Consider the following 23,204-nt stretch of genomic DNA (forward strand, 5'->3'; position numbering starts at 1 on the left):
GAACCTGAACTGTTCAGTCCCAAAGATTTTACCATCTACTTTACAAAATGGAATATATCAATGTTTTGGGGAAACTATAATACTAATGGCTTTTTAAAGATGAAATTTGTAACTAACATTATGTTCTAAATTGTAAAACTGCATAAAATTCCACCACTAGTAAAGAAGGATTACTTGAGGAATTCTTCTAATAACGAAGAGAAGTTTGGCTTTAGAAGTGCATATTTTAAACTTAAGTGAAGTATTTATTTATTGAATAAAGCACAAAACATAGATAGGTCCCCAAGATAAGATAGTTCCACTATGTTGTTTTTTTTGAAATGTGTAATCTTGTTGCATGTCTCTACATAAGCTATTCTGGCCACTCATCATAGTAACCAGCTGGGCCATTTCACCTGCTGGAGCCATTAAAGAGGACTCTCTCCCCCTAGATTAATCCCCTCCGACATTAGTTTTTAGCTATGACAACTGGAGCAGGCATTCAGAACTTGCAGGTGGCCAGTGTGACGCACATAATTGCCTACAATTTTAGGCAATGAATAAAAATGGTCTACATTACTTGTCAAAGGTTGTATATGCAGTGCCAAGTGAGATCTATGGGAAGCCTTTTAGGGTTTAAAGAACATTTAATAGCAAGGCTGCACAGTGCTTTTTTAATCATAATGCATTTGTAATATAGCACTTTGATCTTCTCCTTGTAGGAAATGGTGTTACATTAGCCACTTTTAAAACATTTATGAGTGAAAATCAGTTATAGGAGAGTAAAAGTGATTATTCTTAGGCAGAACGTGTTATATTTCATTAAAAGTTTTCAGCTAGCCCCTTTCTTGTTAAAATCTGTGGGGAGCCCTGTTCCTGGAGGGTTACAAATCAGGATCTAAGGATTTAGAAGAGCTTTCCTCTTGTTTTTCCCCTGAAGCAGTTGTGAGATGGGAAACATTAGTACACTAAATACTGAAGCTGTGTGTTTGTAAATGTTTAACCTATTTATTGAGAAGGTAAACATGTGCTTTTGAGAAAATTCTGATGACTATAAATCCATTTAAAATTATCTAATTGAATATCATACCCGTGGTAAATTTTGTGAAATGCAATATTTAAAGCATGACCATAAATTATCTCTGGCAAAAATTGACACTAAAACGCACTACTTCTAGAAGAGCTTGGTTTGACCTTTCAGACCTAAGAGCCTTTTATTAACACCTGCCTGTAAGGCAAACCTTGCCACACGCAGCTTTCAGATTCAGAGCCACAAAACTGATGAGGAAAGGCTTGAAGGGTTCAGTTTGTGTCACTTGCTGTTTGCCGTTTCCATTTCACAGATGATTAATCTTTCTGTGAAGAAAGGCCAGAGAAACAAAGCACATTGGGCTCTTCCTGCAGTTACTCCTTCTGAATGCACACTAGCTTGCTAACTAAAAGGCCTTTAGATTTCCTGCAGGGAGAGATGTTCTGAAAGTGAATGCAGCTGGTTGGAGGTCACTAGTGCAAGGCTCTTGCCATTGTGTAATGGAAGCTTTGGCAGGTTTCATTTTTGGAGGAAAGGAGAAGGTGTTGACAAAAAAAATTAATGTAGAATATTGAGGCCTTTGGTCATTTGAATTAATATCTTGAATGGTAGATCATCAATAATCAGCTCAGTTTCTTTGGCTGTCAGTGGTTTTTTTTTGGTTTTTTTTTTAAAAAATCACTTTTTGCACCTATTCCTTTGTCACAGCAGCATGTTTCTCTCATATATGGTTTCTTATAAGGGATGCTTAATTACTACACCAATACGCAGTTTCAGGAAACAGATTTATTTATACATGTAATATTTCATTCAGCTTGGGGAGCAGAAAATATCATTCGTATTTCTCAATGAAGTCACTAAAAGGTTTATTTCCTGTTCATCTGCTCTAGCCCTAACGTGACTCCTGTGTCCCTTTCTCATTCATTATATATGAAATTTCAGTTAGAAGGCACATAATATTTTGTTACCTAAAACGACTCCCTCATGAGAAATAACTGATAACAGTCTGGCATATAACTGAGTATATTCTACTTTAATGTCTTTTGTTTCTTCCTAATTCTGTGCAGGACATAATGTGCAAAATCAAAAGCTGGGTAATAGAAGAAAAAAAGCCTGTCCGTTTCTATCATGATTGGAATGACAAAGAGGTAGGCTTATGACTATTACCTCATCCACTGTCTAATGCCTTTCCTTTAAAAAACCAACAACAGCACAAAAGTATATCAGATCTTTGTGTAAACCTTTTGATTTACCACCAGTAAATTAATGCCAACATTTGGAAATAATGTGCATTCTTTTTAACAATTTACTTTATACTTCAGATGTTAAACAGTTTTATTTATTTATTTATTTATTTATTTATAATATAATTCACAACACAACACTCTGTTTCTTGTTGTCTGTGTTAACGTAGCTTTTATTTTCTTACTTTTAGATTGATGTGCTGAACAAACACTTGTTTTTAACTTCAAAACCAATGATCTACTTGGTTAACCTCTCTGAAAAAGACTATATTAGAAAGAAAAACAAATGGTGAGTTTGTTGCCTTTATATTTTGTAGAAAATTCACGATGCTTCTGAAAGGCACCTTTGTCAAAATAATGGTTAGTCGTGATTTTTGTACTTGGAGTAAATCTAAATGTCTTAAAGCTAATACTGGCAATGTACCTATTACCTTGTCTTTGGAATGCAGTAAAAGTAATAAAATAAAAAAACTCCCTTGAAGATCTATAAAACTAAAGTAGCAATTTTCTCTCCTACCTTTTAGTTTATTTTGCAATATTGAAGGAAAAATAACCATAAATAGTCTTGTAAGTTGTCTATAATATTTAACGTTAGAAAGAAGTCATTTTTCATGCCAACCTTCTATTTATTGGATGTTGAAGGGTAAAAATGATGCCATAATATGGTTGGTAATATGATAAAAAGGAGATGAAGTGCTCCACATATATGCATAAAATCATGTGTCCCATATAGTTCAGGGTAAATTCAAGGTGTTTACAACATTCTGCTTGCTGGGCCACTTCTTAAAATGCAGCAGATGTCATGCATATGCTGTTCAGAAACTTTTATTAATGTTGTCAGTATGAATGCATATATAATGGCTGAAGAATAAGATGTCTGTCAAACAGGCAGTGACCGGGATGAAGATCCAACCCCAGAGTGTGAGGCTACATTAGAAATGGAGAGATTGAAAATCATGCTGCATTTGCTTTTTGTGCAAAAGTTTCAGATGAGATAAAACAGTAGTTTTAGGGAAGAGGCGCTTAAACTGTTGCATTGGAAGGAAACATTAAATCACTCTTCTTTTAGTTTTGTTACACATTTTCATAGCATACAAAATTACAAAAAATATCACTCTGAAACACATTGAAGATTTGCTTATTGCTTTGTCAGAGTATCCAGACCAGTGTATCAGAATTCTCTTAGAACATACCCTTTCGCTCTCCCTGTACTTCATTAAGTACTTAGATGCACATGGTTTCAATTTTCCATTAAAATTTCTCATTTCCATATGATATCAAAGAGTGAGAAGGCTTTAAACTGAAAAATAAACATTCATAGACTGGAAGCCCAAGCAATAATTAATGTCAGATGGTTAACTCCAATAAGTTATTAGAATAAATTCTGTAAAATAATTTCAGCTGAAAACTGCCCTGCTCCTAGTGTTGTTGTGCATTTATATTTATTCTAAGGAGCATAATGCAACTTTAAAAATGGTCACTTTAAGGGCATTTTAAAACTTCTGGTTCAGAATCTTTCCCCATAATGAGTTACTGTTTTTGAAACTGCATCTAGCCTTCAAGAAACTTTGTGCAATCAAGCAACTGTGTCTTCAGTGTTGTGGTCTGGAAGGCATTTTCAAGTTTCACACAAATGTAATGCAGTAAATCTTAGCATTCTTTATTAAGGGCTCTTGTAGAGGCTTCTCAAGTGCCACAGTAAAGATAATAAGCATCAGAATTTATCTGAAAATGGGCAGGTTAGTTTCCCTACACAAAATGGATCATCACATCTACATTAGGGTGATCACAGGTAGAGCTCACTGCCTTTAATTGTATAGTAAATACCTTTTCTCAGACCTTAATGGTAGATAGTCTGTTAGGAGACGCCAGTCTGTGATTTAGCCGTCTCCAGAACCACAACCACCCCGCCTTTTTTGGTGAGACCAAGTTGTGATGATGGAATGGAAAACTTAGCATATATATTACAATTTTTAAATTTATAACTATTTTATTTATATTGTGAAATCATAGTTTAAAAAAATCTTACTGTGTTCATGCAGAACTGATGGTTGAGGTTTGGTTAAAAAAAAATATCCTGGTTTTACAGATGTTAGTGTAATTGTAGCTGAAAGATCAAAGCCTGGGATAGCTGAGTGATGTTCCAGAAGAAAATTTACCACATAGCCATTTTCAGTACAGTTTCTGCTGCCTGCTGTTCCTATTTTCCCTCAGGCTAGCCATTGACAACCCCCTGTGCATCCCTGCTCGTAAAAAATGATTGAGGAAGTATTTGTCATGTATTTATGAGTGGGAAACATCGTCTGATATGGAATGGCATCTACTGAAGTCGGAATGATGACCAGTTTTTCCTCCCTTCTGGCAGAGTTGCTGATCTTTAAATCCACTCTTTTTATGTTGTATATATATTTTGCATTAAAAAGCAGAATAATTTTTTTTATTATGAATTCTGTAATGATGAGCCTTTCATTGTTTTTGGCAGCGTAAGCAGATGCAAACAATTAGAATATATTTTATCGGCAGATGTATTTTAATTTGCTTTTTGGTTCATGTTCTTAATCTGAACTACAGTTGGATTAGTTGCTCAGCTAGCACGACATATTTCTTGATTTAATTTGTGGTAATGCTATAAGGAGGTTAATGTTAATTCAGGAAGGATGCAGCAGTAAATATTTTCATAGGGTTTTTTCTCTTTTTTTTACAATGGAGTAGTATTTACATCAACATCAAAGAGTTGTTTTAAGGTTGTGGCAGAAGGGGGATATGGAAAGCTAAAGTGATCATTTTTTGTTTCCTGTATATCACCTTTTTTCAACAAATGAACATTTTTAATTGCTAGTAAAACACACTAACATTTAAATAACATGTCATTTTTCAATCTTAGGGGAGAAAACAGTGTGAATGATAGGACTTTTGTGTACTAGAGAAGGTAGCGTATTGACCTTTTGAAAGGTATAAAAACTGGAATGACTCCAAGGAACTACTTACTGGCATTAACAATGTTAAATTAGTCATTCAGTTGATTTATGATTAAGACCTTGTTCCTGAGGTGAAGCTGACATGGCAGCTGTGTTAGTTGCACTTTTATTATGATCAGATGACACTAATCATGATGTATATAGGAATCTACTTCAGCATTTTAAAATACAACTTACTATTCTTTAAACAAATAGTTAAATAATCAAAAGCCTTTACAGTAATTAAAGCTTTCTTTAGAGAATGTAGAAATGTAACTCTTTAGTACTATTTCTATACTATATACTGGAAATAAAGTGTAATTTCTGCTAGTAAAATGCTGCCTTGTAAAACCTGAGCTATGAAACTGGATGGGGCACAAACATTCTTGTGGAATCAATTGGGGATTAAATTTATTGTAGCTGTGTATACCAGGGGGGCATTGCAGTGCATGCTGACTGATCATCTTATACAAGAGTACATATGTCACCCATGTGTTCAGTATGTTGACACATTCTCCCTTTAGAACAATAAAGTGAATTGTATATTATGTACACATCCCAATGCAGATTTTGGAAACACATCTTCTCTGTTAATGCTTGCATTTATTTGAGCTAACATTTGCAGATGGAAAGATAATTTTGTATTCTACTTTAATATTATTTTTGAACCTCAGAAAGTTAAGTAAGTTAATAAGTTTGCACATTCAAATCGAGCAACGAAAGAATATTTGGGGAGGTGAGTGTTTTTTAGTCTGGGCTTTAGGCTCTTAACTCTTGAAAATCCCAACACACATGATGACCCTGACATTTCAGGAATATTTGTTGTGTACCAGTCAACAGGATAAATTTGTGGTCATCTTTAGTTGTATTTTTAATTCTAAAGTGAACAAATTTTAAAGTATTTAACTTTAAGGTTTATTTGCTTCTCAACAAGTTTCCCAATTTTATGATAAAATGATGAAAACAATACTAGTTTCATGGTATAAGGATGAAAACAAAAATCCATGAAACTACTTCCTATGCTGTTGTAGTGTTGCTGAACACTGTAGAGTTGTTGTTGTTACTTTTTCTTCTTCACTGTTCACCACAGGTCGGTTTACAACAATATTAAACATACAAGAAGAATAGATTGGGTCATATATAGGGTTACAAAAATGAGGGTAAAGAGCTGCATTGCCAGCATATGATGAAAGCTAGGGTTGCCATATTTCAAGAGGGAAAAATCCGGACACAAAAAGTTGTCTCGAGCTTTTTTAGGGCAATTGCCCGATAGCCCTGCCATTGCCGAAGCCTGAGCCCAGGCCGTCCACGCCAGAGTCTGAATCAGAGCCTGAGCCTGAACCAGAACCCGGGCCGCCCATGCCAGAGCCAGTGCCTGAATCAGAGCCCAGGTTTCTAAAGCCTGAACCAGAGCCACGCCAACAATTTCCCCCCCAAAGAAACAAAAAATCCAGCACATTTGCTTTAAAATGTAAAATTCCCCCTGGATGGGCATGTAGGACCCCCCCCCCCCAAAAAAAGAGGACACCTCCGGGAATTCCCGGATATATGGCAACCCTATGAAAGCTATACAATTAAAGTGCCAGATGCAGACCTGTAGGGAGGCTGCAACAGAGAATTCCCTCTCCTGAGGTGCTGCTCCCCAAGTTTCTAAGGGCGGTGGATCTACCAAGAGGGTCCCTTGGCGAGCCATAACATCTGAGAAGGTCTGTAGGCAAGGAGGCAGTCTTTCAGATATTTGTAGCCTAAATTGTTTAGGGCTTTAAACATTTAATGTCCTTGTCCCCTTGTGATGCATGTTTGTCTTCCATGAACACGGTCTTAGCAGTGAGCCTGTAAGTGACTGGAGGCTGATTCTGGATCCCCACGTCCTTCCACAGTAAGGACATAGGTTTCCGGGCGGGAGTTGATCACAGTGAGGGTTTGCCAAGAGTGCCTTCCTCTTAGCTCGTTTCAGTTTTTGCCCTGAGTTTGTGCTTCTTCAGAGTCCGCAACACCTTTGGTAAAGGCTGTTCTCCTGTTGGAGCACCCACAGGCCAGTGTTTCCTGTTGAGTACATGATGCATATATTCACTATGCCATTACTAGAAATGGAAGGCTTGGAGGTGAAGAAATTTGCATTGAGGAAGGAAGATAATATGCATCAGGGGGGCTCGATACTAACGCATGAGACATGCATTTCTTGCCATGCACCTGTCATAATGATGGAAATGATGGAACACTCCTTCTTGAGCCTTGTGTGGTCATACACTGTGTCTGCAAAAAAATAATAATAAAAACATATTGAAGCACATACAACCAGTAAAATCAGACTCATCTGCTCCAGGTGGGTGTAGTAGACAAGAGGAGGCAAGGCATTTGGGACAGACAGCTTAGTGTGGGATTCAAGCTGAAGCAAGTTTAGAACATTGCTTCAGCAATACATAACCCCGCATGGACTTAAATAAGGCAGCTCAGTCTGGTGGGTAGCTCCACCCCTAGTAGAAGGAGCTTCTGGTTAAAGGGACTTTTCCTGTTCTAGCAGCCATAGACTCCTAGTGTGGGAGAAATGATAATTCTTTTGGAGCTTCTGGACTGGAGTTCTCCGAGCTGGATGGGCAGCCGTGCAGTGACCCAAAGCCAGAAAGGTATTGACAAAATGGCCACCTCCTGTGCTGGAGCTTCCAGTGTATTTGGGGGCCATTGTGCCCGGCTCTGTGAGCAGTTCTCTTTTACCATCTGGTTCTTCCATAAAGTCCATGGCCTTGTCGCTTAAAGGGGAGAAGTTGAACTCTGAGGTCATGGCACAGACAAACCAGTACAGCTGATAGAAATGTAAGGATGTAAAAAGAATATCGAAGGAAGAATTCCTTCAGCAGCCTTCACTGTAGAAGATACTGGAAATAATCCATACTGGAGTCCAGGTTATTTGAACAGCATGTGCACAGTCTAACCAAATAAGATTTCTTCAGCTTCACCATGGAGAGGTAGAGAATATCGCTCCAAAAATGAGAAGCTTCCAAAGTTATCCAAGATTTTTCACTTCAGGACCAGTTAGCTGTTATTTTACCTTTTTTCTTTCATGTTTTCGACTTTCAATAAGTGAATGAAAATGAAATGATTATAGTCCTCGGGGGCACACTTTCCCCTCAACATCCTTACTAATTTGTACCTCATATATTTCTCTAACATTTCTTCTTATGGCGTAGAGAGGGCACTGTTTAAAGAAGTAGCCTAAGATTGGAGCTAAGTAGCCCGTTCAGACAACTGGACTTTGCGTTACATCAGTTGTTAATGAACAAAAGGTTAATAAATGTGAAAACACCCAGCATTTATCCCATATGGCAAAATTTGACTGAATGTTGTGGCTAAAGGCAGGCCCAGGGAAAAGCACTTTGGTTTGGGGTGAGGGCAGTTCACCCCAAAGCAAATCAGAGTAGAGGCCATTAGCCATAGCATGTACCAAGAAGTCCCTGAAGACTTTTAAGCTCAGCCTAGAACCAAGAAATATAAAAAATCAGTGTGGCCATAGAACAACTCAGTCTGCATTGCCTCAAAAGATAGCAATGGCAAATGCTAAAGACTGGAAGACATCAACCTCAGAAGCAGAAGAACCAGAAGAAGAATTATCCATGGTCTCATATGCCTTCCCAGATTTTCCTGGGAAAAAATGATTAATTGGATCTTTTTCAGTCTGGCTTAGAACTGAAATTGCCTTGGTCATCATGGGTTGACCTGGAGATGAGTAGGGGGAGTGTTGCCCTGTTTATTATTTTGGACCTCTCAGTGGCTTTTTATATAATCAGCTGTGAATATCTTTCTAGAGGGGGAAGCCTCAGAAGGTGTTGCTGGAATACTGCTTCTTTGTGCCATCCAGCCAGCATCTGTGTTACCGCTTTTGGTAGTGGTCTGGATAGAGGTGGATGAAGTAAGACTTCAGTCCACACAGATGTATGGCTGCTCTTCTGTGATCACCTGGCAGGGGTGGCCAGGAATGCTTTTTAACTGATATGCCAACCGTGACCATATCATTTAAAAAATGACCTGGCCACAATTATTCAAGCTATAATACAGTAACATCCATATTGAATTACACCAATATGCTCTACACGAGGCTGCTTTTGGAGAGTGCTTGGAAACAACTGGCCCAAAATACAGCAGCCAGACCTTTAGCAAGGGCTCATGGCATATAATTCTGATTTTATCCCAATTTATTTCAGTTTGTAGCCAAGCCCAGTTCAAGGTGCTGGTGCTTTTAAAGCCCCAACCCGTTTGGGGCCAAGATATCCAAAAGACTGCCTTGTCCTGTATGTACCATCCTGTGCACTCAGATCCACACCTGAGGCTGTTTCCTTTGTGGATTGTGCATTAGGCAGAATAGTTGGGACCTTTTCAGTTCTGGTGCTGCATTTTAATTGAATATATTTAGTTCATTTGTATCCCACCTTTCTTCCGAGGAAGTCAAAGCAGTATTCATAGGCTCCCCTCTCCACTTTATCCTCACAATACCCCTTGCTATAATGGAGAAATAATGAAGGTTCCCCAGTGAGCTTTAGGACTGAGTGTGTATTAGAATTTGGATCTCCCCAGTTCTAGTCTGAAAGTCTAACCACTATGCTACATTGGCTGTCAATACGCTTCAGAATGTTTTTCCAATAGAGATCTGCTTGATCGCTGCTTGGCAAACTGAACTCTTTAGGGGGAAAAAAGCTATTGCTGATTGTTGTTTTATTTAGGTGCTGATCTTGTTTTATATAATCTGATTTTGATGTATATTTTGTCATTTTCTAAAACTACTTTGGTACAAAAACCATAGGATGTCGAATATACTAAATCAAATAAGTATATCAAGCCACCTGCACTGGAATCTGCAGTCCTACGCGCACTTACTTGGGATCAAGTCTTGTTTTAATTCATTGTTACTTACTTCTGAGTAAATGGTTTTTGAGGGTAGACGGTAAAGGAGATAAGAGCATAAGATAAGCCCTACTGTTGCTGTGGAAAAACTTAGACCAGCAAAATAGTTAAGTTGACAAGTTTTGAACCATCTCTGGCATTTAGTGTCTCATCTGCTGTGACTCCCAAATCAATTAACTACATCTCTGCTTATGCAACATAATATGTGTACCTATGGCAGCCATAAATATCATCAAGGTTACCAAGTAACTATGTTCTTCCTGCTTTCCTCTAGTAATAGTGACTCTAGAAACTACTGCACTGCAAGAAACTTCTGTAACTTTTTATTCTGTGGGCCTTTGAAAAGACTTCACCTACAATGCATTTATATCTGGGTGCATACTTTTTTGTTCCAAGCTTATATTATTTTCATTATCAATCATCTTCAGTCTAGAAACAGACTGTCAACCACTGCAGCTAAGAGAACACCAATTTTACTTCTTCCTGCCAAAGGGTAGGCAGCTGTATTGTAGGCGTGGGCTTCTTTATAGAGAACCAAAATATTTACATTTTATTTTAACATTAATAAGGGGGGAAGTGGTTATGTTGGCCCTGTTGGAATAATACATGGAGTAAGGCACTCTAGAGTCTAGACCATGCTCACTTGCTGCTAAACGACAACTCGCTAAATTGTGCCCAGAAGTTAATCTCAGTATCAGTTTTAGACATTCCCACTGGCTTACTCTTTAGATGTAGCTAAGTATTTGAACTAATTGAAGTTTCCAAACAGTCTTCAGGGTCTTTCTCTTTCTTTCAGTAAACGAGCCTCATTGTTACCAGGACTTCTGTCATAATGGCCAGGAGTGGCTACGACTAGCATCACAGCCTGAACTTAGGAAAAAGAAGCCCTGGCCATTTTTTTTCCTTGCCACCTGGAGCAATGGTTGGTCCAGAAGCACCTCCAGTAGCATCCGCCTCTTAAGTGGTTCTCTAGTGGGAACCACTTGCTGCAAGTGTATCATTACTGACTGGCTAGCACTCAGCAGCCTCATTTTAGCAATCGTGAAACGTGCTTCCAATGTGCTAATTGAGCTGTCTAAGGTGATCGAGAGCAGGGAAGCCGAGGGGAGAAAGTAGCTCCTGCCATACCAAGACTTCACTGGCCACTGGCTACTTGCCGCCTTTGGCTTCCCTCAAGGCTGTTCAAGAGTCCTTCAGGAGAAGTGCCAGCCTTATGCAACAGAAAATACAACTCCCCGATCAGTTTAGATTGACAATCACAGGGTAAATCACCTCGCTGCAGATGTTTCACAAGCCTACCAGGACATGAATAACTTTGGCAAGATCACTATTGTGCAAGCCAAAGTCCTTGTGCAGGGCTTCTGCTGACGGGACTCGTTAGATTAATCCCACTCAGAATGATGGACTAGATGGACCTTTGGCCTGATCCAGCAGTCTTTTCTTATGTTTTCCCTTGAATATAAGGATCTGCTTGCTGAACTGCCATTCAGCACCTAGGATTAAATGCACATAGGGTGTTGCACTTGAATTTAGCTGGGTATTTTATTTTGTGTTATTTCCTTTGTTACTTTTTGTTACCTACTCTGAATTTTTTGAAAAGCTAGCAGTTTAACAGCAGCAGCAAAATAGTGCTAATAAATAAAAATAATAACTTTCTTTGAACCACACATGATAACATAACCAGTAGGGGCATTAAATACATAGATTTTTCAGTCTCTAGATTACTATATGCCTCTCATAGAAACTTTATAAGCAGATTGTACATTTTGAACCTACTGCAAATGACTGAATAGCCTTTGTCTTGTGAACAAAAATCAAAACTCTATTCAGTGGTACTAGCAGTTAATATGAAATTCAGGTGTTAATGCAGTGTTGGCTCACCTATAATTTGGGGGTCTTAATTAAAAAAAAACATTAAAAAAAACCTTTCAGTGTGATAAATGTTTGTCTTTGGCTCCCTCTATCAGTCTCTCTTATTTGACTTTGGGAATTACTGATTTTCCACAGCGCATGCCTGTCTAGCAGATTGAGTAGCTATAAATGTATCAGCAGGTACACCCCTCCCTGTGTGTTCTGTTTGGTTAAATAAAAATATAATAAATCATTCAGATTGCAAGGGGTGGTATGTATCTAGCTGCCCCTAAAAAATAATTGCCATATGTCAGTGTGAGGCCGCCTTAAACATTTCTTCTGGCAAGAAGTCTGCCATATTCTAGGGTATCAATATGTTATATATGAAAGTCTTCCTTGTTTTTTAAGTGTGTTTTTTTTTTCTTTAATGGCAGTGCATTATATACATTTTGAGGAGTTTTAATATCCAGCTATTTCATTGCCCTGCTGACATTGTGGGTAACTGGATTGTTCTATTCATGGTTTGCAGCAGATCAAAATGATTTGATATGCTAAGCTTTTTCTGACAGAAGATACAAAGTTTTGACAAACATGCATGGCACAGCAAGTGTCCAATTCTAAAGAGCAAAAATAAATGCAAACCACCATTATGGGGAACACAAACAGGCTGAAAGCAAGTTATTAGTAAGCAAATAATTGTTGAACTGTTATGAATGGAATAGGATGTTGAAATAAGACATGATTGGCTGATGTTACATATGTCCTTGATTACCTTCCCTGTGCTTTTATCCTAATAAGTGACATTCTTTGTATTCCCTTGGATGGCTAGACAGTCTGACACTAAAGAAGAATAAATATTGCATGTGGTACACATTAAGCTGTCATCTAAGACAGCATTTATAAAAAGTAACTGGAGAAATTCATAAGAAATTCTGCGGTGCTACAGTTTCCTGGCTCCAGTCATAATTGTCAAACTTCTTGACACATTCAGGTCTTCTAAATGCCTCCAGTTTACCATAGCTTAGTGTGTGAATATTTTCATGGATTTTTATTTTCAAATATTGTTGACTATTAACATTGGTTTATCTTAATTTAATCTGTTAGCTGCTGGATATTTACTTTAATGGAGCAAGGCAAAGAAATAGTAGTAAAAGACCTGGAAATGCATTAGATGGAAACCCTGAAAGCCTATGAAGAAAATAGAATACTTTAATGCAGCCCATCTAATATGTAAGTCGATATCTATGTACAGGCTACTAGTTGAATCTTATAGAGCAAAAGCAACCAAGATTGGAATTCTTTATAAAATGATAGCAGAACCTCTCTAGAATGGTGTTAGGTGTTTTTTTTTTGGGGGGGTGTGCATTTTGCTTTAGTAGAGCAATTACCATTCTTTTCTGGCAAACTAAAATACATAGTATAGATACCTTTCATTGGTGTAACATGATTATAAATACAATAGACAAAACAAGACCTGGCATTTATGTGCTTAAGAATAAATGGCCAGATCAAATATTGTAACAGTTCCCAGAAAAGAAGCAATGGTCCTTAATGGTGCCCATTGACATTTGAAAGCCCACCACTCTCTATAGTGGATTCTACCTTTACTTTGGAATATGACTGTTCTGAACAAACCTTGCTGGTGTCCTGCATTTCCACCATCAGATTGGCCCTTTGAACGATCTAATATTTATCTACTGACTTAAGTGAATTTCACTTTTAAAAAGGAATTAGTAAAAGAACTTGGGTCTCTGGGTAGTTTGTTCTGTAGAAGAAGGAAATCCATAAAGTTACAAGTTTTGTACAAGAATGCAAAGCAGCATTGTTGACTTGAGGCATTATATTGCAGCTGTAATGTATATTCTAACAATCTTTCGTATTTACCAGCTTTCTAGATTACATGTAAATATTCCAGGTTTTTCTTTTTATGGCGTGTTTTCAATAATTTAGTTCTAAAATACTATGTTTCCTATGACTACCAAGTCATTTTTGTTGCATTATATCAGTGCTCTTACTGTGACCTGAAGAAATATAGCACACGCTGGATAAGAATTTACTTGCACCGTATTTTTATTATTCTAAGATTATTTTAAGGGCATTGCCTGAAAAAGCAGATTAGAAGTATTTTAAGTTATTAAATAAAAACTCCATGTTCAATTTTATATAGTTTCTGGCAAAGTGATTTTTTCCAGGTAAACAAAAGACAAGTTCAAATATTACATTTCTGCAGTTTCCCCTCCCACAGATACAGTATTGACTTTCACATCCGCAAAACTTATAAAACATAAAATTTGAATTAGCATACCTGCAATTTAAACGTTATTTCCCTAGAAATAATATTGATATGAATGAGTTTTATTGTAAGTAAAGTGCCAGGGATTGGGATGTAAATAACCTATTTGGCTTGAAGAAACTTTTCTCCAAGTATAACACTGCTCAAATGTTAGCTGTAACTGTTAACTCTCTAGACCACTACAGAGCACAAAATATTTGCCCAACTGGTAAATTGAACTGTAAGTCCCACTGTGGGAAATTGCTTTGCTGTGCTCCAAACAGCAGTTATCTTAGTAATTGTAGCTGAATTCTTTTGTAGCTAATAGACCACTGATGCCCTTTTCCAGTGGCAGAATTATTTTATCGTTAGTATTTTAATTGCAAAATGAAAAATACACCATGTGTTCTAGTGATTTAAAAATGATTAAGCAGCACCATTTTAATTGGCGTTCAGAGATAGCTCTATTTTTGTTCCAGTTTATAGTGTACATACCTAGCATTTCACATTCTAAACTGGAGCTCACAACAAGGAGCTTATCAGAGCAAATTGTCTAGTCCATCCCCTTCCTCACTCAAAACCTAATGACCCTTTATCATCATGGTTTAGATTGCTGGACACAGATGTGAGAAAATACAAGTAATCTACAGGTAACTACAGTAGCTGCACTGATGTTCTCGGAAAACTGACTGCTGAGAAGATAAAAAGCTTCCCACAGAGTTTGTGACTTTCCAGCAGCAAAGCACATCATGAGCTCATACATGAAGTTTTATTTGTTGAAGACTCACAATAAGATGCATTAGGACATTCAGCAGGGACTCTTTTTAGATGAGCTCAAAATTTTTGTGAGGTTGATGCACTTTTAGTTGATGTACTAGTGCATAGTATCAGACATAATAGTTCCGACAATGCCAATAAGCTTTTCTTTTTTGAAAAGACTTCAAGGAGTGGAAACAAGTAAAGGAGTATTAATATTGAAATAGCACATTCATTTGCTAGAGAATCTAATGTAGTTCTGGCATTCCTTTGTTATAACATGGAAGTATTTGTGCTAAGAAGCATTTTTTGTATGTTGGAGAGAAGTTTTCAGAAGTTTTTCAATGAATGGTATTTGAAAGGAATTGTTTATGGGCAGACAACTGCTTTTCTATTCTGCTTTTGACTGATCACAATGCTAAACACAATGCTGAATGTGTTAAACTGCTAGTTGCAAGAAAGGGGGTCTTTAGTCTGAATCAGGAGTAGTCAACATGATGCCCTCCAGATATTAAGGATTCTTATTTGTGCCCATTGGACATGCTGGCTGAGGTTTATGGGAGTTGTAGTCCAAAACATATGACGCTACCCCTACTCTAAGGGCGGTGTTCACCTCAGTTCTTGTTAGCAGCTGCATTTGCATCATGAGGAAGCACACATAATATCTTTAAAAGTATTTATATTGTTGTGACGTTAACATATGAGAGTGCTGGAGGTGAAATAGTTAAACAAGTTACCCAATCAGAACCTAGGAGGGTGGAGTCAGAGGGACTATAAAACCAGTTCTGGGAGGGGCAAAGTGAGGAGTTCGTTGGGAGCTGGGTGGTTGGTTGGAGTGGGAGTGAATTGGGATAGTCTGTGGGTAGGTTGAGTTACTGTAGCGAAATAAGCTGAGTCAGGAACAGTTAGGGGCTAGGAAGACAAGTAAATATGTGAGAGGTGGTTTAGTGAGTGAGAGCAGGGAGCGGAAGTTATAGGTCTGGATAGGCACCCCATGAATGTAATTGACCGATACTGTTTATGAAACCACACGCTTGTTAAACTGCAATAAATAAACAGAAGTTTATGTTCCAGTTTAACCCTGACTGGACTCAGTATTGTACCAGGTAGGGCCTGGGTGGTGGCAGCGAGAAATAAAGTGGTGCACAAGGATCAATAGACGGTGAAACGTCCGGGGACCCTGTGTGATCGCCACAATTGTCACAATCTTACTTTAATGTTCTAGTGTAGGCGCAGGAAACTTGTGAACTTTCAGACTTTGTTGGATTCCCAACACCCATCAGACTCAGTCAGCATGAAGGTTGATGATAATTGTAGTCCAGCAAGATCTGGAGGGGCACAGTTTTCCTATCCTTGTGGTGAATGGAAGTAAGAGCAGATGCACATCTTTGTTCTTGTCAATAGAATAATAGAATTGTAGAGTTGGATGTGATCCCGGGGGTCATCTAGTCCAATCCCCTGCAAGGCAGGAATCTCAACTAAAGTATCCATGGCAGATGACTACTCAACCTCTGTTTAAAAACCTCCAAGGAAGGAGAGTCCACAACCTCCCAAGGGAGTCTGTTCCATTGTTGAACACCTCTTACTTTCAGAAACTTCTTCCTGATATTTATAATAGTAGTGATTATTGATTCTGTTTACTGAAGCATAAATAGTTATTATTTATTAAACATATCATTCACGTTTTAAACAAAAAGTAACTCAGACTTAAAACAAGCAAAATAATTGATAAAGTTTTGTGATTCAGCTATACAGATGGAAGACTTGACTTCTACTATATATACTTTTATTTCAAAAATGAATAGGTGGCTTAGACTCAGCTGAGACACCAGTGGGAAAACAACTTGGGCACCAACATACATCCTGCACATGTTGTGATCTTCCGTTCTTTTTAAATCTGTTCCTACCGGGGTGAATGAACAATCCTTAAAGACTGTATATAGATTGTACCTGATCAGCCTCAGCCAAATATCTTCTTCCAGCTCTCCCACATGCTAGAGGGAATGTAGCGGATTAGGTACATATATTCACATGGGGGTGGCATCATCTACTTGTTGAGACATTTTGGAAGAAGATATTTTAGGAAGTTAGTCTTACTACAATTCACCAAATTGCTCAGAATCCTGGAATAGCACCCCTTTCAATATTTGATGAAGAAGATTCATCAATGTATATACATTGGATCTACTAAGAATTTTATTTACAGCAGCCAGGCTTAATGTAGAAATATTTTGGAAGTCTGTATTGCCTCACGTGCTTGAGGATTGTTTCCAATAAATTTGGACCTTGATCAGCTCAACATTAATTTAGAGTAAAGAGCATGTGAGCAGATACATTCAACACAATGTGGTATAGTTTTATTATATACATAATTAGAACAACATAATTATCAGTCCCTGATAACACATAGTACTTTATGGAAAGACATAATGAAACAATTGGATACTTGCACTGTATTAAGTGGTCTCTTTGTAATTGAACATTGTATTGAATCGAAGACTCAACTCTTGTTATACTTTTGGTTTTTGTTGATGTATTTATAGTCTGAAAATAAATAACATTTTAAAAAGTGCTATAGTTGTCATGGTTTATGAAAGCTAGCTGAAATCATAAACCATGCTTTAAGTTAGCTTGTTTCCTAAATTATAGTTAACACTAAGCACATTTGGTCTGGGTTTGCATAGAACAAGTAACCATGGTTAGCTGAAACAGAAGCAAAAGTTTCCAGTCTTTGTAACCTTGAGACTCTGTCATGTTACGTTAAACCATAGTTTAGTGTTATGTGGAAAGTGCACAAGGTGTTAGCCTTATGCTGTACATTAGGGAATAGGCTCTGTTGAGCACAATGAGACTGAATGCAACTTGTATCTCTACCATAACTTTAAATACATTACTGCATTGAGGAAGGTTCTTGTACAGTTCATCAGAAAGGTGTTTTAACAGACAAATAAATAAAAATCAACCATAAATTTCCATACAAAAACCAATGGTATATGATTAGATTTAGTGGTCCTTGTTATGCACATGTCTTGATCTTATAATAGATAAAAGAAAATATCAGTTTCATTCTGGCTACGTTTAACTAGAATGCAAACATTGATCATATTTTGCAGCCTTCCTGAATATGTGTGTTTGCATTCAAATACATTTCCTGGTTGGAGAGGATTACGATCATCAGAGGCATAACATTACGCAGTCCGTTGCCTCCTACGTGCAAAGGAGTCCACTCTTCTGTTAATTGAAATCCTACCAGATTGTGAGTGTTGTGATATCATCCAGTGTTGCTTAAAGTCCCTTCTCATTTTACATTTGAGGTATGGGATCACTGCCATGCACCTTCTTCCTGTGCTGCTCAAGTAACACGGGAAGCTATATGGGAGGAGTGCAGATTGTGGCTTCTTACACTTTACAGTTGCTCCTGACAGAAATGGGAAACAATATTGGTAGAGGTTGGAGCTGCTCCGTAGCAGTTCCTATGGTGCTGATGACACAAGAGAAAGAAGCTTTAGAAGAGAGGAGTTTCATAAAGTCAGCTATTACTGTTTTCTTCTGTCTTTGATGAAGGTAAAGGGACCCCTGACCATTAGGTCCAGTCGTGGCTGACTCTGGGGTTGCGGCGCTTATCTCGCTTTATTGGCCGAGGGAGCCGGCATACAGCTTCTGGGTCATGTGGCCAGCATGACTAAGCCGCTTCTGGCAAACCAGAGCAGCGCACGAAAACGCCGTTTACCTTCCCGCCAGAGTGGTACCTATTTATCTACTTGCACTTTGACATGCTTTCGAACTGCTAGGTTGGCAGGAGCAGGGACCGAGCAACAGGAGCTCACCCCGTCGCACGGATTCGAACCACCGACCTTCTGATCGGCAGGTCCTAGGCTCTGTGGTTTAACCCACAGCACCACCCGCATCCCCTTTGGTGAAGGGGACTTTGACGAAGATGTGACCTCAAAGCAGGCGACATCATTCAGTTGGCTCTGTGGGGATGTAGTGATGATATTTCCTAGCAATAACTATGTTTGTTAGTACACAAAGATTGGCTCTGACCCATGGGAATTGTGAGACAATAGCCATTACTGACCAGTGGCTTGCCATTGGCTCCCCATGCTTCTCTTTGCTTTGGGGGGGGGGGTCAAATCCTTGCCTTGGTGAATCATCAGTAATATGCTTCAGGGCTGGAAGTATTGAATGGTGTAGTTATTTTCCTTCAGCATTCCAGACTATATGAAATCTCATTGATGGACCTGGTTCCATATTATACGGGTAGCTGTGTAAAGAATGATTGGGAAGGAGATCAGGCTGGTAGGAACATGTAGATGTAGCTTTAATATTAACGTTCTATCAAGATGACCAAGATGGTTTCAGCACTTCTGCAATGAGTCGAGCTGTATTCAGCACAATAGCAAATCAGTAACAATACCAGAGCCCTAGACTACTACTATAGGAATCCATTCTTGGGTATTGCACTGATAGAATCTGAAATATTGCTTGATAATTTGCATAATACATTAAATGTGTATTCAGTGCCTGAATGAGTATGTTCATTCATTTTATCACCACTTTTTTTCCCTAGGAAGGCAAAAGATGAGAACTGGCATGTGCTTGTAGTCAGACAGCCATGTGTAATCCTGTTTTGAATCTGTTGGAATGCTATGGATGGATAAGGATGAATAATGTTGTCTGAGCTACAAATTTTCACGTTTTATTACTTTTCTAACCATATTTATGAAAGTGTAGGTGTAATAAGTTGCTGTATTGCATCATTAAGTCTTTCATAGCAACTGTTTTATATGGCTGTATAATGCAAGAGACCATCGCCTGAAACCAGGAATAAAAATATGTGATATTAGCCATCTGTGGAATTCCCCCCCCCACCTCACCCCCTGGCATTCTTCATAGCCAGATGATATGTTTTTGTGTTCTGCGTGCTTGTCTCTCTCTACCTGCTACTTAGGTGGTAGCCACATATAACTGCGTGCCGGAGGTAGCCTTTTCTAAATTGAAGCGCGTGGGCTGCAATTCAGCAGCAGTCTTCAGTGGAAACTATACAGGGCAACAGATGTGATTAAAAACAATTGGTATTGGCAAGGAGAAGCTCCCACCCAGGTGAGCATCGGGGGGGGGGGAGAGTAACTTTTTGTTGTAAGATTTGCTTGCTAGTCATTACTTACCATTTGCACCAGACACAAGTAATAGCTGGTGGCAGTTAAGTCTATTAAACAGCAAATACAGTGGTACCTCGGGTTAAGAACTTAATTCGTTCCGGAGGTCCGTTCTTAACCTGAAACTGTTCTTAACCTGAAGCACCACTTTAGCTAGTGGGGCCGCCACGCCACCAGAGCACGATTTCTGTTCTCATACTGAAGCAAAGTTCTTAACCCGAGGTACTATTTCTGGGTTAGCAGAGTCTGTAACCTGAAGCGTCTGTAACCTGAAGCGTATGTAACCTGAGATACCACTATATAGTCATACCTCATGTTGCATCCACTTCAGGTTATATGTTCTCGTGTGGCGTCCCTTGGCAACCCAGAAGTACCAGAACAGGTTACTTCCGGGTTTCGCCGCTCACGCATGCATAGAAGCGTTAAATTGCGCTGTGCGCAGATGTGGCACTTCGGCTTGCGTCAGTTCCATGTTACTGACAGGCCTTATGGACAATCCCGTCCATAACACAAGTTTCCACTGTAGTAAAGAAGCTGAATTAGTTCATTGCTTCACCTTCCGTTACAGAAGATGTGCAGAGGAGGGCAACCAAGAAAGATAGATGATCCAAGGGTCTGGAAACCAAGCCATATGAGGAACGGTTAAGGGAATTGGGTATGTTTAGCCTGGTGAAAAGGAGACTGAGAGGAGATGTGATAGCTATCTTCAAATATATGAAAGGGTGTCACATGGAGGATGGAGAAAACTTTCTTTCTCCTGCTTTGGAGGATAGGACCTGAACCAGTGTATTCCAAGTTATAAGAGAGGAGAGGTCAACTAAACATTAGGAAGAACTTTCTGGCAGTAAAGGCTGTTTAACAGTGGAACAGACCCTCCTTCCTTGGAGATTTTTAAGCAGAGTTGGGTGGTCAGCTGTCATGTATGATTTAGTTGAGATTCCTGCCTTGCAGGGGATTGGGGGTCCCTTCCAACCCTACACCTCTATAATAGCATATTGACATTTGAATCATTACTTCTCCCCCCAAAAAGATGGCAGCTGTGAAACTTTATGACTCATTGACATATTTAAAAGCTTTCCCTTATACCTAGACCTAGGGGGCATGGGAGATGGTGCGGTCTCACTCTCCTGCTGCATGTGTGTGGATAATGTAGTCACATGCACGAGAGACTGTTTCTTCACCTTCTGATGGAAGAGAAACATGTGAATGGAATTTACTGCATTTACCTAAGAATTCCTACTGCAAATGTGGCCTTATAGAACTATTAACTAAATATTATTTAATAGCAAATATTAAATTTGTTACTTCTCACTAGGTCAGCCCCCTTACAAGTGGACTTGTAGATGACAAGTCTTTATAAAAGAGGAGTAATACAGTTGATGCTATACTTGGGTCGTCATAAAACTTTGACGTTGCTGAAAATTTGATATTTTAAATACTCCAAGCTTAAGTTATCAGAGCACAATCCTGTCCTGTTTGCTTGTATTGGTTTTGTCTTTTCTCATCTACTGAAGGATGTGTTCAGAGGTTATGTCCATTTTGCAAGCTGGTCTCAGAAATAGGTAATTAAAACCAGAGAAGGGACAGAATAGAGCAACTGAAATAGCCAGAGCTCACTTGCTATGAAGAAAAGTTTTAAGATGTTGGGGCATTATATTGTGTTTTTTTTTAAAAAAAAAAGACAATTGGGAGTATAATAGACATTTATAGCACTGTGGATTGTGTGACGAGAAAAATACAATGGTGTTTCTGAAGAAATGTGCATGCATATGAAAGCTTACACCAGAACAAGCTTAGTTGGTCTATAAGGTGTTACTAGACAATTTTTTATTATTTTTATTTTTATTTCGACTGCATCAGACCAACACGGCTACCTACCTGAATCGAGAACAAGGATGGTGTGATTAAATCAGTTGGCAAGTGGATTCAGGGCTAATATGCAATGCATACCTAAAACAGGAGTTTCAGTGGCACAGAATGTGGGAATGGGCACTATCATAAGCAGGTTTTTTTTTTTTTAGGATTAAATAAATTTATAGAGGAAAAGGCTATCCAGGGCCATTAGGTATGATTGCTTAAAAATGAAAGGTCTATGTCAGAGGCAAGGCATCCTGGTTATCAAAATGCTGAGGACATACTGGCTACCTCAGTACATCTTACTATCTGTTGTGTGTGCTCGAATAGTAGACCCTTCATTTGATTCAGCAAGGCGATTCTTACAGTAGCTAACATAGAAAAGTGGTGGTAGTTTAAAAGAAAAAGCCAGGACTTGAATATAACACAATACTGAAAAGCATACCCTTTCTGAAAACACCCCCCACCAATTATATGGAAAGGAACTATAGAAGTAAATACTCCATTAAGTCTTTTTTTATTCCCCCCCTCAAGAGAGTAAGAGATTATTGGGTCTATACATGTGAAATGCAATGAATCTATATTTTTAGTGGCCTTAAATTCTCTTATACAGTCAATACACAATTAAAAAGATTGTCTGTTATAAACTTTTGTTTGAGCTCTTTAAACTGAATGATTAGCAGAAATAATGACCCTGTCAGACTTAATCACATTAAAATGTGGTTAACATCATTTAATTTTTTCTACTTAATATGCGAAAATTTCCAGTAGATTTGCAGTGAAGGCCATTGAAATTCCATTAGAACAAGAATAAAAATTTCAGGCATCATTTATTCAGAGAAGGAATAAAGGTCTTGATTGAAAACTGCTGAATCTTTCTATTAGAGAACCTATGAATCACTACATTGAATTGCACCTTCAGTTTCTGTAATTCTGACTGTTAGGTTTGGAGGGATAGAAAGCATTTATACTGTGCTTTTATTAAGGGACAACAGAAATTTGACTAATTCTATACATGATAGAAACAAAAGGTCATTCAGTGTTTTAAAGTATTGTGTTCAGAAAATTTAGTTTTACGTTATCTTTCATAGTTTACACTTTTATTGTCCTAATAATTGATAATTATGAGTGTTTATAATTTATGTAATGGCCAAGAACCTTTCCTTATAATGCACAGTTGTGCAGGAGCTGTTTTCTGTGCATCCA

General features: G+C 38.3%; 1 protein-coding gene and 1 long non-coding RNA gene across 8 annotated transcripts in view; both read left to right on the forward strand.

The window, feature by feature from the left end:
- Positions 1 to 23,204, forward strand: part of OLA1 (Obg like ATPase 1) — a 90,857-nt gene that overhangs the window by 47,778 nt on the left and 19,875 nt on the right. For all 7 annotated transcript variants that reach the window (XM_081845753.1, XM_081845755.1, XM_081845754.1 and 4 more), the window contains 2 exons: positions 2,077 to 2,157; positions 2,445 to 2,542. In XM_081845753.1, coding sequence (XP_081701879.1) covers positions 2,077 to 2,157; positions 2,445 to 2,542 — 179 coding nt within the window. The remainder of the gene's footprint in view (positions 1 to 2,076; positions 2,158 to 2,444; positions 2,543 to 23,204) is intronic.
- LOC309335963 lies at positions 9,012 to 16,064 on the forward strand. Its single transcript, XR_014153829.1, has 2 exons — positions 9,012 to 13,187; positions 14,839 to 16,064. It is a non-coding gene; the product is annotated as an uncharacterized lncRNA (long non-coding RNA).

The sequence above is a fragment of the Podarcis erhardii genome (genome assembly GCF_964252035.2).
Source record: "Podarcis erhardii genome assembly, chromosome: 1".
NCBI lineage: Eukaryota > Metazoa > Chordata > Lepidosauria > Squamata > Lacertidae > Podarcis > Podarcis erhardii.